The sequence below is a fragment of the Corylus avellana genome, chromosome ca3 (assembly GCF_901000735.1).
Source record: "Corylus avellana chromosome ca3, CavTom2PMs-1.0".
Classification (NCBI taxonomy): domain Eukaryota; kingdom Viridiplantae; phylum Streptophyta; class Magnoliopsida; order Fagales; family Betulaceae; genus Corylus; species Corylus avellana.
The window spans coordinates 36,344,341-36,363,076 of record NC_081543.1 but is presented as its reverse complement, the minus strand read 5'-3'; the positions used below and the strand labels follow the sequence as shown (position 1 = coordinate 36,363,076).

General features: G+C 35.5%; 1 protein-coding gene and 1 pseudogene across 1 annotated transcript; one reads left to right on the top strand and one right to left on the bottom strand.

Moving 5' to 3' along the window:
* Positions 1 to 4,266: 4,266 nt before the first annotated feature.
* Positions 4,267 to 8,976, bottom strand: LOC132176083 (disease resistance protein At4g27190-like; annotated as a pseudogene).
* A 4,681-nt stretch (positions 8,977 to 13,657) lies between these two features.
* LOC132174532 (uncharacterized) lies at positions 13,658 to 15,055 on the top strand. The gene is made up of 2 exons (XM_059586171.1): positions 13,658 to 14,143; positions 15,011 to 15,055. Exons 1-2 carry the CDS (start codon positions 13,658 to 13,660, stop codon positions 15,053 to 15,055), a joined length of 531 nt encoding a protein of 176 aa, XP_059442154.1.
* The last annotated feature ends 3,681 nt before the right edge of the window (positions 15,056 to 18,736 follow it).

The window sequence follows — 18,736 nt, the reverse complement described above, 5'->3', positions numbered from 1 at the left end:
TCCACCACCGCCGTCATCATTGTTTCGGATTTCAAACTCAGGGTTCCAGAATATTCCACCTTGAGTTTGAGGGGGGATATTAGAATATATGGAAAATATATTATATTTTCCATATATTCCATAATTATGCTGATATTGAAATATTCTCTATTTATGGGTTAATTGTAATCATATATTGAGATTGTAATCAAATCAAGGAGATTTGATTATTAAACTTGTATTTAGACATTACCCTATAAATAAGGACCTTTGTATTGTAGACAAAAAAAAGTTAATAAGCACAATGTAGCCTTTAGGGGTATTCCGAGTGGTGGATGTAGGTGTCTAACACCGAACCACCCGTAAAGTTCTTTATGTTCATTCTCTATATTGCTTCCGCTATAATTTCCACATCATCATTTTTTTTTTCACCGTCTCTTTTCTTCCTTTTCTTTTCTTTCTTTTCTCTCTCCTCACTCCACACCACATGCAATAATTTTTTTTTTCTTTTTCTTTTTCTTTTCTTCCTTTTCTCTCTCCTCATTCCACGCCACACGCAGCAATTTTTTTTTCTTCTTTTCTCTCTGTGGTCGTCACGAGGCTCGGCTGGCTGTGGGCTGGTGCGATGGCTTGTGGGCATCGTGGGCCAGGATCGGTGATGTAGGCGCCGACAGATCTGGCAGTTTGGGCATGAGCGAGAGACCACCACTCCGGAGAGATGAGCTGGGCCGTGGACGGCTAGGAAGGTGCAGCAAGGTGAGTCCGGCAGAGGCGATGGCAAACCGGCGCCTCGGGGTTGAGGTCTTGTGGCAGCAGCGATCGGCGCTGATGGAGATGTGGTCGGAGGAAGACGATCTGGCAAGCTGCCGAAGGAAGTCGATCTGGTCGTCTCCGGTGATGACTTATTGTGCCGCTGTTCGCCCTTCTCAACGTGCGTGAGAGTAATTGTTTTTTCTTTTTTTCAAGAAACAAAACAATAGATTGAAGAAAAAGAAATACCAAAAAGAAATACACATACCATTGGATCATGCAATGGTTTTGATACCAAGTTGAAATAATGATGATGTGGGAATTATAGCGGAAGCAATATAGAGAATGAACATAAAGAACTTTACGGGTGGTTCGGTGTTAGACACCTACGTCCACCACTCGGAATACCCCTAAAGGCTACATTGTGCTTATTAACTTTTTTTGTCTACAATACAAAGGTCCCTATTTATAGGGTAATGTCTAAATACAAGTTTAGTAATCAAATCTCCTTGATTTGATTACAATCTCAATATATGATTACAATTAACCCATAAATAGAGAATATTTCAATATCAGCATAATTATGGAATATATGAAAAATATAATATATTTTCCATATATTCTAATAGTTTGATTGGAATTTGACACTGTTCTTGAACTTTGAATAGATAGAGCTATAGAGAACCCGGCCAGTTGCTACCACCACATCACCCCACCCACCACTTTTAGGTAATACGATTTTAAAAGTGAACTGCAATTTTATTAAACACTTAATTATATTTTTCAAAATTGTGTTTTCAATATGCACGTTTAAAGTCTCTATCTTTTTAACTTGTGCGTTTTAAAATCACAAACACTTTGAAGTTGTTGTTCTGGTACATTACTCGTATTACTAGTCTAGTTTTGTACCCATTCTTGAAACTTCAGCACTTCTCTACATAAAAACATGTCAAAAAAATAAAATAAAATAAAAAGATATTGGTTAACATTTGAAAAAAAAATAAAAAATAAATAAAAATACTGGTTTAAGGCTTGAAGCATCCTTAATTATCTTTGCCAGATAATTTAGCAGGCTAAAATTACATTTTTAAACACAATTTCGAGCGACCATCAACTTTTCTAAATCCAACAGTTTTTGTATCTATTCTATTTGAAACAAATAAAAGAATAGTAGAGTAATGTTACGCATTATATTTTTATTTTACAATATTAACTTTACAAATATCATAGTATTTATTTATTTTTAATTTTTGAACAATGAAATCATTATATACCTCTTTTGAGCGGACGACAACTAATTTAATAGAAAAAAGAAAAAGAAAAAAGAGGAGAGATTCCAAAGCGCAAACCTAACAAAGTGAGTAGGGTACGTATATACACCAAATTGAAGAGCTTTAGATAATCCACTTCATGTGATAATTGGACCTTTGAATTCCACTAATAACATGCTTTATATATATATAATCAGACCATGGCCGACCACGCATGTCAAAAAATGGGCCCAAATTGATTTTTTTAGTACAAAACATAGACACCCATGTATAGTATGACCTAATTAAATTTGATTAACAGAAAAGGCAGTGCAGTGTTAGTCTTTTTTATACTGTGGCTGATGATGAACGTTAAGGAAAAAGCTGTTTTGGAAAAGGGTCCCTCCATCATCTTCACCATCATTTCATCATTTCATGTGACCCAACCCCCCAACTTCCATTACAAAGCAAATGCTTAAAGTGGCTTTTAATATATATATATATATATATATATATATATATTTCTTCTGATGAGAGCCAATAATGGACGATATAAAAATGACCAATATGATAAACCTCATCGAAATTCGTGAAAATTAGCGTAATTGACGCAATTGAGTGGTCGGTTTATTACTTTATTATTATGCCCTTCTCCTAAAATCATTTGCATGCGTTGTTTTGTTGATCCGGACTGTTCACTTTTCAATGATTTATTAATTTCAAGAGGAATATTGCTACAATCCTTTAAAAAAAATAAAAAAAATAAAAAAATTGCTACATAAATGATGCATCAGTGACATATCATTTGAAAAAAAAAAAAATAATAATAATAATAAATTTAGGAAGCGAAGCATTTCTCTTATTAAAACAGAGATAACCTTTAGCTTGGTCTGGATGGTCTTTATCTCTTAACCCTTTCTTTAATTTTTGAGGCATTATTTAAGGCCTTTGAGAGATGAGGAGATCGAGGTTAATTAAGAAATCAATCAGCATTAATTTCATGAGTGTAGTGCATCTGCAAATATTGAGCTTCATTCTGAATTCCTTTTGTATTTTTATTTGGTCATATTTGGATTAATGTCCCTAGCTCTTTCTTTTTTTGTTTGTTTGTTTGCAGCTTTGACTGAATTAACATTATATTCCCTTTTTTCTCCTCAGGTGCGCAGATATTCTTTCATTCTCCTGTGGGGTTCGTTCATTAACAGTTTTAATATAGTGGGTGGAAATTTAGAAAATAGTGTGATGCAGAATTGTGAATACTATCTCTCTTCCCATTTTGTTGAGGCGAAATGCTCAAAGAGTAATTGATTGTTGTAGATTAATATTTTGTGTGGCTTTGCTTATACAATATCTTAGCCATGCTATCAAACTAAAAACTATAGAATCGAACATAAAGATCCAAAATAGTAATTTATCTTCATCGTTTTTCTAAGCAACCAAACACAATATTGATCAGATCCGAACAAAATATGAACAAAACCCAAATAAAGGAAAACCAGAAAACTATGAACAAAAGCTCACCAGAAAATCAAACAAAAATATATATATAAAGGTTCCGATCGAGTACCTCATGATATCAGGGGAGGACTGCGGTGAAGCCGAGCATTGGCAGCGGAGAAATTGAGAGACCCTTAAGAAAATTAGAGAGCACGTACATGATTTACATACATTGCTTTGGGGCTTAATGAAAGCATAGATGGACTCTTCTAGTCATGTAGAATGAAGCTCAATATTTGATGTCACAGTGAGTGTAGAAAATAGAAATAAGATTTTTGCATCATTAAATAGTTTATCCAATTCTTTGACATATGTCTCTTTCCACCCTCTTCTTGGCTTGCCGTGCCATATTGTTTCTAGAAAAGAATCGCACCAGTACGAGTGAGGGGATTGAAATGCAATTATGTACACATTTTTTTTTAAGACATAAATTTCTTATGACCTAATTTATAGGAAATTTATGTCATTTTTTAATAAAACTTCCAAAATTATTATAGTTCAAAATGATCTTATAAACATTTTTTTTTAATTTTTTTGACAGCAATTAGTTAATTGAGTGAGGGGAATGGATTCGATTACTGATAATCTTTTAGAGACTTTTTGAGTAAATTATAATAAAAAAACTAGTGCATAGATCGAGTGAGTTATATGCTAGTTAGTGTAAATAGAAAAGCATACATATATGACAATTCTCACAAACAAACCAAACAAAAAATTATTATACACGCAAACATAATGCAGACTCAAATGCAAACAAAAAAAAAAAACAATATGGAACATCTCACCCACTCACAACTTTCAAATTAAAGCACTATACAATACTTCTCCCACTATCCCATACACTCCTTGCTCGGGTTCTAAAATCTCTCTCATCAAATGGATGGAAATACGGCAGCAAACTCGATTTGGTTGTGTCAGCATGCCACTTCAATTCATTCCACCATTGAGAGTCTCCTCGTATTTCTTTCATGTTTTCTGCATTTTGGTCGGTAAGAGGCAGCTTCTCAACAAGATAGCACTTGACCACAAGAACCTGCTCTAGACGCGGCCATATCTCTTCGTCTCGACAAAGAGTCCGTAATGATGGAAGGCGCACCAATTCCAATATCCGTAGTCTTGGAACAATAGGATCTGGAGCGATATATTGCATGGAATCATAAATAAAGAGCTCAACTAAATTGTAACAGAAATTTACCTTGAATACTTCTAGGTTTGGCAGGGCATGAATGAAGTGACTACAATAAAGAAGATATTCCATTTTATAACACTTCTCCACTTCTATTAATTTTAGTCTACGAAATCCCAGCCCAAGAAGGCCAAGCAGTTCTGATCGAAATGCTTTTTACGTCATGAAGGTGTCGGAGATAAAGTTCTTCTAGGTTTGGTAGCAAATCATCGTGGGCAGCACATCCTCCTTGCCATACACTGCCGCTACATATGTCAATAGTAAGAGATTTTAAACCAGCAAAGCAGTCAACACTATTAATGACCAAGTCATTTAGCGTATCACTCAATCCCCTACACCCATCTAACATGAGATCATTTGCAGTTCTCAAAAATGGCCCAAACAGTACTTCTGATTGAAGATTCAACGACTTGATAGTCACCATCCTTTTTCCATTTATGAGACAAGCGTTCACTTGATCAACTCTAGAAATTGGAGAGACTTCATCGATGAAAAAGTGGAATTGTCTTAATCTATTCATAAAGGAAAGAACTTCATTGCTGAAATTTGGGATTCTCTCCAAATTGATGCATACGACGAGTAATCGCTCAAGGCATTTTAGCTCTTCAAAACATGCCATGTACTCCGGTACATCTCTCTTCACACTGAAACAGTATCTACTGTATGTCATGTCTAGAACCTCTAAACAAGACAACCGAGATATAATTCCAGCTTGAATGGTTTTTAGGTAGTTAGTGCGGGATAGGTCTAGTTGCTTCAAGTTGCTCAAGTTTTCCATCCCTCTTGGCAATTCTCTGATACGAGTGTTAGAGACGTCTAGAACTTGAAGTCTATTAAGCCCTTTCAGTGGGGGTAATTCTGTAAGAAAGCGGCAATCCCTTAAAAGAAGAGCACGGAGTTCCCCAAGTTGAAGTAGAGAAAGAGGTAATGAGTGAATTATGGTTCCACCCATATTTAGGACCTTGAGTGCTTCAAATCCTTGTAGGAATTTCTCATAAACTTTGGTAAGATCATAATTACCTTGTAGTAGCAAAGTGGAGGCATTTGAACATTGTACCACACAATGTGGCAACCTTACGATCTTGTTATACATGAATGAAATTCTTTTGAAAGAATTATCATGTAACTCAACATTTGACATCTCGCTCAAGCCTTTCCTTGAATGAATTAGGGATTTACATCCATCCTCATACGAAAATGCAATCCATATAGCAACATCACGATGTCATGCATCTTTACAATGTCCTTGCGGGCACCATCTTTCAACAAACAAGAGTCTTTCAGATTTTCAATCAAATCAATTACTCTATTGAATGATTCTTCATAGTTTTCTTGCTCATCTAGCAAACCTTTTGCCGGCCAGCACCGTGCGAGTTCACTTATTTCAATTGAGAAGTCTTCGGGAAACAAAGAGCAATACAAGAAACAATATTTCATTTGTTTACCTTCTAATGAGTCGTAACTCCACTTTAGTGGCTTATAGATGTTATCTGCGATGTGTCGTGGACAAGACACTGCTCTTTGCAATTCATTTAGGGCATGCTTCCACAATTCGACCTTTTCCTTTTCTCTCATAGCAGCTCCCATGGTGACGAGGGCCAAAGGCAATCCACAACATTCTCTAACAATATCTTTTGCAAGTGGTGAAATGTGCTCCAAGCTGGCCACATTCCCTGCATTTCTGCTAAACAATTGCCAAGATTCATCATCATTTAAAACAGCCACTTTAACTTGTTTATCGGTCATCATTTGCCTACAAACTTCAAAAAATCGGGTTGTCAATATGATCTTAGAACCCTTGTGATCTTCAGGCCGTGGGACACCCAACTTGTCTAAATCAATTTTCTCCCATACATCATCTAGAATGAGCAGAAATTTTTCCACCTTCTCAAGTTTTTCATAAAGTCGATTAGTCAATCTCTCCATACTTTCTCCCATTATTGATGCCAAATTCAATCTCTCAGCTATTTGTTTCTGGACTTTTTGTATGTCAAAATTCTGGGAAATAGTAATCCATATGACGATGCCAAAAGGCTGCATTGAAGAAATACTCTTGAGGTTATTGTTTAAGTTTCTCACCAAAGTTGTCTTGCCTACCCCTCCCATTCCCCAAATACCGATCCTTTGGACTTCATTATCAAACAATAAAGCCATAATTTCGGCTAAAGTCTTTGATGGTGTTGTTTGATCTTGAATTGTTGGTCCAGGAATGCGCTCCACTGCTCTGGGCCTTGAATGATTGACAGCCACAACACCGGAATGTGACCTCCCATCTTCTAGGAGCCCTTGCATTTCTGTGAGCTTTTCTATTGCTTCCCTACTTATTCTATACCGTTTACTGCAATTTAAGGACAGTTGAGAGAGCTTTACTGCTTGAATTTGATTGACTTTAAGCTGAAGCTCTTCAACCTTCTTAAGCCACTCTATGACTTGACTTCTCACTACTTTTTCTTCTTGCTCGGCTAATTCCATTTCATCTTTGAGGCCATCTCTCAGAGCAAGGAGGCCTTCCATCTCCTTTGTCAAAACATCGAGGCTTGATTGGAATTTGACAGTGTTCTTCATCTTGGAATAGATACAGCAACAGAAAACCCGGCCAATTGCTACCACCACTTCACTAACAACCGCACTCACCACTTCCATGGCTACCGTTTTGCTAAAAATCACAGACAAACAACTGTAGAAGAACACAAAGTGTTAGATAAAAAAACAATTAACTGTAGGGAAATATATATATATATATTTTTTTTGATGTCGGGAACCTCTCCAAAGCAGGGTCCTTCGGACCCACCCCTGCAGAGTAAACCCTGGCCCTGTACACCGCACCCTCGAAAGTTTTTCTACACGGAATTGGTCAAATCGCTGGCTTTTCACCAAGGGGTGTAGCTCCAAGAGATTATTTGTACCCATGAGGTGTTGAACCTTGGATTTTGAAGGGAGCAAACTTTAAGACCAAGACCTCCACCACTTGGGCCAATCCCTTGGGGTACTGTAGGGAAATATTATATTTACTCCTCGAGAAATGCGCCATATCAATTTAGTTTAGTCCATGGTTTTTGTCCTTAAGAGATAGTTTAATCGGCTTAAGACCACGCCTTATGAAGTAGATGTCACTAGTTCGAATCTCTCCTCCCCTTTTATGTGGACATGTTAAAAAAAAAAAATCTCTGGTTTCTAAATCTAAAATGAAATATTTAAGGTTTCATTAACATTTTAAAAAGTTTTTTCAAAAATTAAAATATAAAAATAAAAAATTATTACTTTTTTTTGGGAACAAAAAATATATTTTAAAATTTTTTTTGGCTTTGCTTTTTTATTTTATTCAAATCATGGAAAAAGAAAGGGAAATAAAAAATTGGGTGAAGTACCTCCTTCAAACTTCCACTCAATTTGAGTCTTGACAATATCCCTCCAAACTTTCAATCAAAATGTCCATAGCTCCTAAATTACCAAAACATTGTTAATGTCTTCCCAAGGCTACCAAAAAGAAAAAAATACCCTTATAGATTTCAAAATAAGACAAAAATATCCCTATAAATTTTTTTTTTAAAAAAAATAGTTTTTAGTTTTTTAAAACGAAAATTTTAATTAAAAAAATAAAAAATGATTTTTTTTTTTTAAATAACGAAAATTTTTATTTTTTTAAAAAAGAAAATTTATATATTTTTTAAATGAAAATTTTTATTTAATTTTTTTTAAAAGAAAAGAAAATTTTTTATCTTTATAAAAAAAATCAAAATTTTTTAATCTTTTTCTTATAAAAAGGATTTTTTTAAAATTTTTTTTTTTTTTTTAATTTTAAAATTTTTATTTTACTGAGGATAATATTTTGATAGTTTGAGAGATATTGTCACAATTGAAAGTTTGTGGGACATTATCAATTGAATGACAATTTAAGGGAGTAGGTGGACTTTACTTTACATGAAAATTAAAACAAGGAATATCAAGGAAGATAAGAATCTCTTTCTAACATTACACCGGTGATGTTGGGTGTTGATTGGGTCAAAGTTTTAAACTAAACACTATAAACTAATATCAGTAGACAGCAGCTACACTATAAAGTTTATAAACTTACTTTCAACGCGTCTTAAACTAAGATCCAAATATATACAATATCAGATTTGAACAAAATATGAACAAAAGCCAAATAAATTAAGGAAAACCCGAAAACTAGGAACAAAAGCTCAGCAGAAAGTCAAACAAAATCAAACAAAAAAATATATATATCAAAGTGTCGATTGAGTACCTCTTGATATCAGGGAGGGACTGTGGTAGAGCCGATCGTCAGCGAGAGAGATAGAGCCTAGGGATAAACTTTAGAAACCCTTAAGAAAATGAGAGCACAGTAGCTATATTGGTTTGGGACCATATAAATATGAGAATTGATATTTGGCCCACCGGCATGCTTAATTGAACAGTAAACACGCTAGTATTAAAATATTATTATTTTTTAATTTAAAATATTAGAAAATATATCTGGTTCCCCAGCCTCAGTCAATCAAGTCGTGTACTAGTATCCTTTTCCATTTGGGCGTTTGGCTAAGACGCTTTATAAAAAGTTATTTGACCAAACATGCATGATTGAACAAATATAACGAAAATGCCACGGCCTTTGCCATTCTTTCACCAACAGAGAAAGCCGCTAGAGTTGGTGATCGTTGCTTAATATACTGAAAGCTACCCTCTTAATTAACTTTACTCCATTCCTTTCTATGACGCAGCTGTAAATCTAGATCTCCAGAAAATAACCACATTTGAAGTTTCGAGTAACCCATGCATGTGTGTGGGTGTGGCAGTGGCCGTGTGGGCTGAGGTACAGTGCTTTTGCATGCAAATCGGTGTATGTTATAGTGGAGAATTCAATATATTTTCATTATGTTTTAATTTTTTATGTTGTAAGAAGAACTTTGAATTAAAAATTGTTTTTTATTTTTATGAAGGAGTGTATTTATAAAAGTGAAGAAGAAATCTTTTGAGAAAAAATTCTTTTTGATTATTTTTATAATATACTACATTTTTAATAGATAATATTTTCTAAACGTTTTGATAGTTAAAAATAAAAAAAAATAAAAAAGAAAGTATAAAATACATAATTTAAAAATCTACGATTTAAAAAAATTTGTTGAGAATCTGATCCATTCGCGTAAAAGTAAGACTATAAATTCTTGAACAGTCCACTAATTTTTGGTAGCACGATACGTCACCCTCATGAAGGACAATCAGTGAAAATGGTGGATGAATGCCGCAGGGAAAAAACAAGAGGGAAAGATTCCGAACGCAAACCCACAAGTGAGTGGGGTATATCCGCTTGATGACTTGATGTGATATTGCACCTTCTTTTTACTTTTTTCTTTTTTTTAGGAAAAAAAAGGTGAATACGGAAAAAGAATTTTTACTACATTTGAAAGGAAGAAAGAATATGATCATAAAATCGAAAAAGGGATAAAGTCTGGGACAACGCCCAAAATAAAATAAAATGGTGTAAAAATATATAAAATGGGTAAAAAATGGGTCAAATAAGTGTTTCAATCATCTAGAAAAGCCACAGTTACAAAAACAAAAGTAGCACAAACTAAGGTAAATCTTTAAAACTACAAAGATCGAATCAAAAGTCTCCACAACTGAATCTGACAAAGAAAATACTGGGAGATGTAAACTTAAAACAAAAAATAACAGAAACACAAAAGAAAATACATAAACAAACAAAACAACCAACAGTCAGCAGCAACGGCTAGGGTACGGGAGTTGAGACGAATTGATCAGCACATGGGACACACGCTCCGGCGAGTTCATCTCACTCATATGACTACTAAATATGTTAATAGTTTTCAAAATTAATGTAATTTTATGTGTTAAATATGCTAAAGCCTTTTAAACTACAAGTCATTTTTGAAAAATCCATACAAACCGATAAATGTGACACTTAGATACATTAAACTACCATTTTGTGTCCAAAAGGCCACTCCGTTAGGGTTGATTGTTAGAATAGATTGACAAATCAAATTTAACCAAAATCTTTCAAAAATACCGTAACTTCTATAACGCCTCAAGGTCTAGAGGTAGAGCGATCATGAGAAATTACAATATATTATTATTATTATTATTATTATTATTAATTCTTTTACTATATATGTTCACCACAAAGACATAAAATCACCAAAGCACTACATACATTCACTTACGTAAATTAAAAACCAAAATAAGCCCTTGTGTCATATCGACACCATTATCTCATAATGAGCCATAAAATATTAAAATGAATTTTGAACCATACAATCTTAAAACTTTATGATAATACATTCTATAATTTTTTTTCTTACAACTCAAGAACTACAAGATCTTAATTCTTAACTTAGAGTACATACCATATCACCCTTGCTAAAAATATGAGCCATTAATTAGATGGGTGAAAGCTTTACACAGAAAAGTCCAACATCTCAAACTTATACTACTTGCTAAAATATAGGGTACAATGAACAACTCTAAAGCTCAATCCTTGAAAACCTTTTATCCTTCATTTCTTGTTGCACCATGTGTGAACCTCTTGATTTTGCCGTAATATTTCCTAAATTAAAGCTAGCTTTCCTATGGTACAGCGCTGTACCATAGTTATTGCACTCTATGTAAATGCAAATTGTCATTGCACTCTATGTAAATGCAATTTGTAAATTAATACATATTGCATTTACTGGTAGAAAGTGGGTAAGTCTACAACTTAGTAAGATCAAATTGGAGATCATAGCTTTCATCAAACTAAAAACTATAAAATCAAACATAAAGATCCAAAATATTAATTTATCTTCATCATTTTTCTAAGCAACCAAATACAATATCAGATCGAAACAAAATATGAACAAAACCCAAATAAAGGAAAACCAGAAAACTAGCTATGAACAAAAGCTCACCAGAAAATAAAACAATATATATATATATATATATATATTTGAAAATGATGCATTTTATGATCCAACAAGGCGGTTTGAAAAGGAGTAGAAATTAATTTCAAAAAAAAAAAAGGTTGGATAGAAAATGACCTTTTTAAAAGACTACTGAAATTCCAGCTTAGCAAATGTCCTTGTAAACGTTGGGAGTCAATGAAGTAGGTGGTGTAGGCGTGTGGAAAATGATCCATTTTATGGTCCAACGTACAAGGCGGTTTGAAAAGGAATGGAAATTAATTTCGAAAAAAAATAAAGGTTGGATAGAAAATGACATTTTAAAAGATAATATTAGGTCTCCAATGAGTAACTGAATCGGTTAGAGACCATGCCTCATAAAGTGGAGATCACTAGATCGAATTTCCCTCTCCACTTTCTCTTCTTTTGTGCGGATATGTCGAAAAAAAAAAAAAAAAAAAAAAAAAAAAAACAGTACAGGGAGTAGGGTTGTGATATTATTGAAGGTTAATTAGTTTAAATTATTGCTGGGAAAAACTATGGTGGAGCATCTAAAAATCAGTAATGATGGAGTTTATTTGAAGTTAAATGTTTTGTTTCACATTTTTTGGTTTTCAGTGCAGGGATAGTCTGTGGGCTCGGTTTGGTTTATGGGAAATGGGGAATTTAATCAATAACAACATTTTCTGTGACATTTCCTGCTTATTATGCTGTACTGATTTGGGTGGAAAGAATTCTACCTGATTTTTTTCTTTCTTTAACGTAACATATATAGAACATTACCTAAAATTGGGATTTTTAGTTTCTAATCAGTTTGAACAGCCATGACTTAGACCTCAATCAGATTTTCTTTTAAAATTATTTTGCCATTTGAACTTGAATTTTTTGCTAGACTTAGCTCTGGCTCTCTTGACTCTATGACTGATGGTGGTGCTCGATCCAGTGGTAGATTTTCACAATGGCATTGAAGAAACTGAATCGGATTGTTCTCAGATGCTAGTAGAAACCAAGGGCTTTGTATATAATAATGACTGCCCAAAAACAAATACTAGGCTTGAGATTGTAAATAATACAGAGAGTGACGCAGATTGCGTAGCCATCAGTTTGTTTTATTTTTTAAACCGACTTTATATTGTTATTTTATTAGGGTTAAGGTTTTGAGATTCTTTATCTCGTTATTTTATTAGGTTTAGGGTTTTGGGGTATTTATGTCATATTTTATTAGGTTTAGGGTTTTAAGCTGAGTTTTCTTCTTACTTTTCCTTGAAATCATAGATAGACTCTATATTTTAGAAGAATTCTTAGGTCATTGATAGACTTAAGATCTAAAATTAGTTATCCGCTACTTTATTGTTGTTCTTCGCTGTAGCCCACTAAGTCACGCTGCATCAGTTGGTATCAGCGCTTACTTACTTTCCATGAATGGGGAGCAACCACTTTGTAGACATGTATGAGGTGCACGTCCGCACGGAGGCAGCACGTATGGAGCAAACGGCAATTGTTCGGCCAAACAGTTGTCGTCGCCAACCAAGACAGCAATTCGCGGAGGCGGAAGGCAAATTTAACGCTGAGTGGTGGCAATACAAGGAGGATCGACTCAGGGCTATGAGAGATCAAATTGAAGACCTCACTACTCAAGTATCCGACTGGTGTCGTCACAATAGGAATGGATCTAGAAACCCGTTTACAGAGTGCCGAACGCAGGGACATCAGCACCTTACACAAGCTCAGGGCAATCAGCGGGTGAGTAGATTCAAACTCGACACACCGGAATTCCAAGGTTGCTTGCAACCCAAAGGGTTCATGGTGGCAGAAAAAAATAGAAAATTTTCACAAAAAGAAGTACCTAGGAAGATGGCGGAGTTGGTGCCTAAGGAGGGGCAAAGATCAAGTGTTGTTCGGTGTCCCGATACATTAAGCGTACATGCCGACCATTTCAAACTACATGCACCACGGAAGGCAAGGGGGCCAAGCTTATCATTGATCCAAGGAGTCATGAGAATATAGTCTCGGAGGAAGCAGTTTGCAAGTTGGGGCTTGAGACCAAGAGACATCCTTCTCCCTATCAATTGGAGTGGCTCACAAAAAGAAATGAGGTAATGGTTTCTAAACGTTGTCTAGTGTCATTTTCCATTGGAGCTAAATATAGAGATACTGTATGGTGTGATGTGGTCGACATGGAGACGTGTCACCTGTTATTGGGCAAGCCGTGGCAAGATGATAAAGCTGTTATCCATGATGAAACAAAAAACATGTACAGCTTCATGTTGGGTAAAACCAGATCGATGTTGCTACATAGCCCATGGGCAGAGTCAAAACCTTCACAAGGGGATGTTCAATCCTTTGTAGCCAAGCAGGAGTTGACGGACACGGAAAGCAGCATCAAAGGAGTGGTACCGGGGCCGATAAAGGAGTTGTTGGGAAGATTTGTCAACGTGGTCCGAGCAGAATTACTGAAAGCGGTACCATCATTGCGAGACATTCAACCTCAACTTGATTTGGTTACGGGGTCAAATGTTCCTAATCATCCGCATGACATCAAGAGTCCTAAAAAGCTTGAAGAATTGAGGGAACAAGTAGAAGAAGTAAACCTTTCAGAGAATATCGCAATTTTTCATGAAAAACAAGAACCCTTGGAAGAGGTAAATCTTTCGGATAGTGTTGCAATTTTTCATGAAAAAGAGGAACCCTTGGAAGAGGTAAATCTTTCGGATAGTTTTGCACTTTTTGAGAACAATTCTACATATCATGTGCCTGATACGAGCCCCGAAGATAAAGTCTTCGATTTTAGTGTTGAGCTAATTGACTATGTTGATTTCAATGGGATAGATGCTATTTTATCAAATTATTTTAACCAAAATTGTGATGAGATCTATATGGTGGAGAAGATTTTTCTGTCAAAGATTGAAAGGGTCTTTATGAGTTCTTTGGGGGTTCTCATGGCTTGTGGGAAGAGCAAAGAACGAGAGAAGCATGATAAGTCTACACAGCAAAGGGGTGTGTGGGGATTTCTCATGGCATCCGAAGGACCGTGGAAAGAACCGGCCGAATTCGAGGACGAATTCTCTCCAACAAGGGGAGAATGATGCAGATTGCTTAGCCGTCAGTTTGTTTTATTTTTTAAACCGACTTTATGTTGTCATTTTTTTAGGGTTAAGGTTTTGAGAGTTTTTATCTCGTTATTTTATTAGGTTTAGGGTTTTGGGGGTATTTATGTCATATTTTATTATGTTTAGGGTTTTAGGCTATAAATATATGCTTATAACCTTTAGAGAAAACAATTGTATTTTATTATTGATTTTGCTGAATAAGAATTACTTATAGGTGAGTTTTCTTCCTATTTTTCCTTGAAATCATAGATAGACTCTATATTTTGATAAAAATTCTTAGGTCATTGATAGACTTAATCTAGAATTAGTTATCTGCTACTTTATTGTTGTTCTTCGTTGTAGCCCACTAAGTCACGCTGGATTAGAGAGAGCTTAAAAATGGAGTAACAAAGCAAGCATGAAAATGGAGAATCATTTTGAAGATGAAGGTGGTGAGTTTGGTTAGAGGTATATGTTTCTTTTCTGGTTTAAATACTTTATTGGATGGAGCTGGTGTCAATCATGATTTCTATCACTTCAACATGTTTGATTAACTGCTGGAATTTTTAGTAATTCATTTGAAAGTGCATAGATTTGATTCTACTTAGTGGAAGTGCATCCATTTGAAATCCTGGAAGAGTGGGTGGAGGCGAGGGCATACTACTTTGGGAGTTAATGTTCTTTGAGTTGAATTTGGTGGACCTTTTTCAAAAATGCTGCTGGGAATTAAGTACGAGGACTGAGAAAACAAAATCAACCTGCAAAGGTATCTTTATTATGGAAAGGTTCTTTGTCAACCTGTTTTCTATCAACCTGCTGCTCAACAATATTATGCTTTGTATTATAAGCACTCATACACAAACTAATGCAAATACAACATCTTACATATACAACATTTCTCACAAACAAACCAAACTCTCATTCACCCATCGTTGACTGTTGGCCGGGTTCTAAAATTGCTTCAAATTGGAAGAAAATAAGGCCGCAGACTTGATTCGGTTGTGTCATCATGCCACTGCAATGCGTTCCACCATTGTGGTGCTCCTTTTATTTCTTTTATGTTCTCTGCATTTTGGCCAGTAAGAGGTAGCTTCCTAACAAGAGAGCAATCGTACACATTGTTAGTTCTTGTGTTGGCTTAATTCAGTTTCAAAATGCAGAGGCTACTGTTCACGGGCTCAAACACTGATATAGAATGCTCAGAATCGAATCTCCACCGTTCATAATGTAGATTCATGTGTCATGAACGTCTCTACAAGATTTCAGCTCAATTGGACCACAAACGCCCATCGATCAGAGCTTTTGATCAAGACTGGACAGCATTTTCAGAATGCTGTTTCACTCATTGCATGCCGGGTCCGGACCGGCCTTCCCCGTGTCCGGACCGCAATTCCAGAAACCTTATTTTTGCTCCTCAAGGCCGTGTCCGGACAGCCCATTAACCTGTCCGGACACCCCGTACCTATTATGCCCAAAAATATATTTTTAGTGGGCCCAGGTATAGGGTTTGATGTACTGATATATATACATCATTATAGAAGAGAGAGGCACGAATTTTCACCCCTAGAGAGTTCGTCGGAGGCTGTGCTAAGAGAGGTCATATGTAGTGAGCGTTGAATTGAATCTCTTAGAGTTTTAGTTATTTATTTGATAAATCTACGGTTGAGAAGTCTATCGGAGTTCCGATAAAAGGAAATCATTTAAAAGAATTGTGCCAGATGTTCTTGAAAGGGCTATTGCGGTAGAAGTCAAGTGGGTCGCTTGTCGTGTGCAAGGAAGTGTCAATTGCAAAGGTTTTGTAATCCTTCTTGTATTCCTTATTCTTCTTATAGTGGGTTGATTTCCTGGGTTTGGCTGCCCCGGAGAGGTTTTATATTTAGAGAGTTATCTAAATGGTTTCCTCTTTGTAACCAAATATCTGTGTTCTTGAATGTTTATTTCATATCTGTATTTGGTTGAATTTTAATTGTTAGGTTAGATCTTATTCTGCATAATTTTGTGAAACACCTAAACATTTGAATAGGTGTCGTTTAGAGTTGTTTTTAGAATTTTCAATTGGTATCAGAGCGGGTTCACTTTGTCAAAGGATTAAATTCCTGAGTGTGATCCTATATACTTTCTAGATGTCCCAAACTCTTCATTGTTTCGAAACTGTTGATAATACGTTTTGTGAAACTATTATATCTTCTGATAAACAGTATTATTCTGATTATGATTCTGATAATGAAATTGATCTTCAAGAGACTTATAATTTGTTGTTTGTGAAATTCTCTGAACTACAAGTTATTAATTCTAAGAATCTAAAGAAACTCAGATAGGTTGAACATGATAAAGATGAGTTAATTGGTGAATTGAGTGATTCTCTTGATTTTTGTAAAACATTGAAATCTGAAAATCATGATCTTGCTAATAAAGTTGAGTCATTAGAGAATGAATTAAAGGAGTCCAAAACTCTATTGAAAAAATTCTCTAATGATAATCTTGACAAAATTTTGCATACCCAAAAATCTACTTGTGATAAACCTGGGATTGATTTTGACAAGATTATTGTTCCTTCCTCTAACCTTGCTTCTTCTTCCAAGAAAGTTTTTGTTGAAACAGAAAACTTGGAAGAGCCATTGGATAAAAATAAGCTAGTTGCTGTTCAATCCTCAAGAGGAAGAGGAAGAGCAGTCTTAAAGAAAAAGAAGAAAACAGCTGCTGCGATCTCAAGAGGTAAGAAGGGTAAGAAAGGTAAGTACTCTCGTGTTGAGCACTTTTTACTTAGAAGCAACTCCAACTTTGTTTACCTTGCAAGGAACCAACCTTCTCAAAGGTTCATTCCTACATGTCATCACTGTGGTAAGATTGGGCATATTCGCCCTAATTGTTTTCAAGTTGAATAATCATGAGTCAAAAATAGATTATTTTCGTTCTAGGAATAGTCATGAGGAATTATTCAACATGCTAAGGGGTGTTATCACCCAGTTAAATGATTTGAACAAGAGTCGCACATTTGTTCCCAATATGAAGAAAGTTTGGATTAAGAAGGTTGATACCATTCACCCATTGAGGGAGAGTGGTAGTAATCTCACCTAAATTTAGGTGAGTAAATAACATGTCTAGGAATTGTTGTTTTGCTTATTTTTAAAAATCCTAGAGCATGTTGTTTTTCTTTGCATTGCATTTTTGTTTGTTTTGCATTTGTTTTTCGTTTTTGTGCATTTCTTTTGTGAAAAATTTCAAAAAGACAAAAATATGTTACTTTGATTGTTTTTCTTTTCTTTCTTTTGTCTTATGCACCTAAATAGTCCATTAATTTCTCATGTTGCTTTTATGGATTTAATTCCTTGCGTCTTGGAATGCTCTTAATATGCATGAGATGAAAATTTGTATCAATGGACTTGTTTTTGTGGTTACCTAAAGCCTGAGCTTACACTACAAGCAATATGGTCTTTAGCGACCAAACAAATAGCGGCGACCCAAAAGTCGCCGCTATTGAGGGGTCATTAGCGGCGACTTTTTTTAGTCGCCGCTAATGACCCATTAATAGCAGCAACTTTTGGGTCGCTGTTAATAGTGGACGCTCAAAACCCAAAAAAAAAAAAATTTAGCAGTAAAAACAATAGCGGCGACTCAAAGTCGCCGCTATTAAGCATCATTAGCGGCAACTCCTCTGGGTCGCCGCTATTAAACACCAATAGCGGCGACATCGGTCGCCGCTAATAATACTCCAAACAGCGGCGACCCTAAAGTCGCCGCTGATGAGGGTCAACAGCGGCCACTCTTGAGAGTCGCCACTGATGAGTGATCATTAGCGGCGACTATATAGTTGCTGCTATTGACATAAGAAAAAATTTAAAAAAACATAAGTAAAAAACTCATTAGCGGCCACCACAGAGTCGCCGCTAATGAGTGATCATTAGTGGCGACCATGGAGTCGCCGCTAATGAGTGGTCATTAGCGGCAATATTAGGGTCGCCGCTATTGTCACGGGAAAAAGTAATTAAAAATTAATTAGCGGCGACTTTATAGTCGCCGCTATTAATGGGTCATTAGCGGCGACTAAAAAAGTGGCCGCTAATGACCCCTCAATAGTGGCGACTTTTG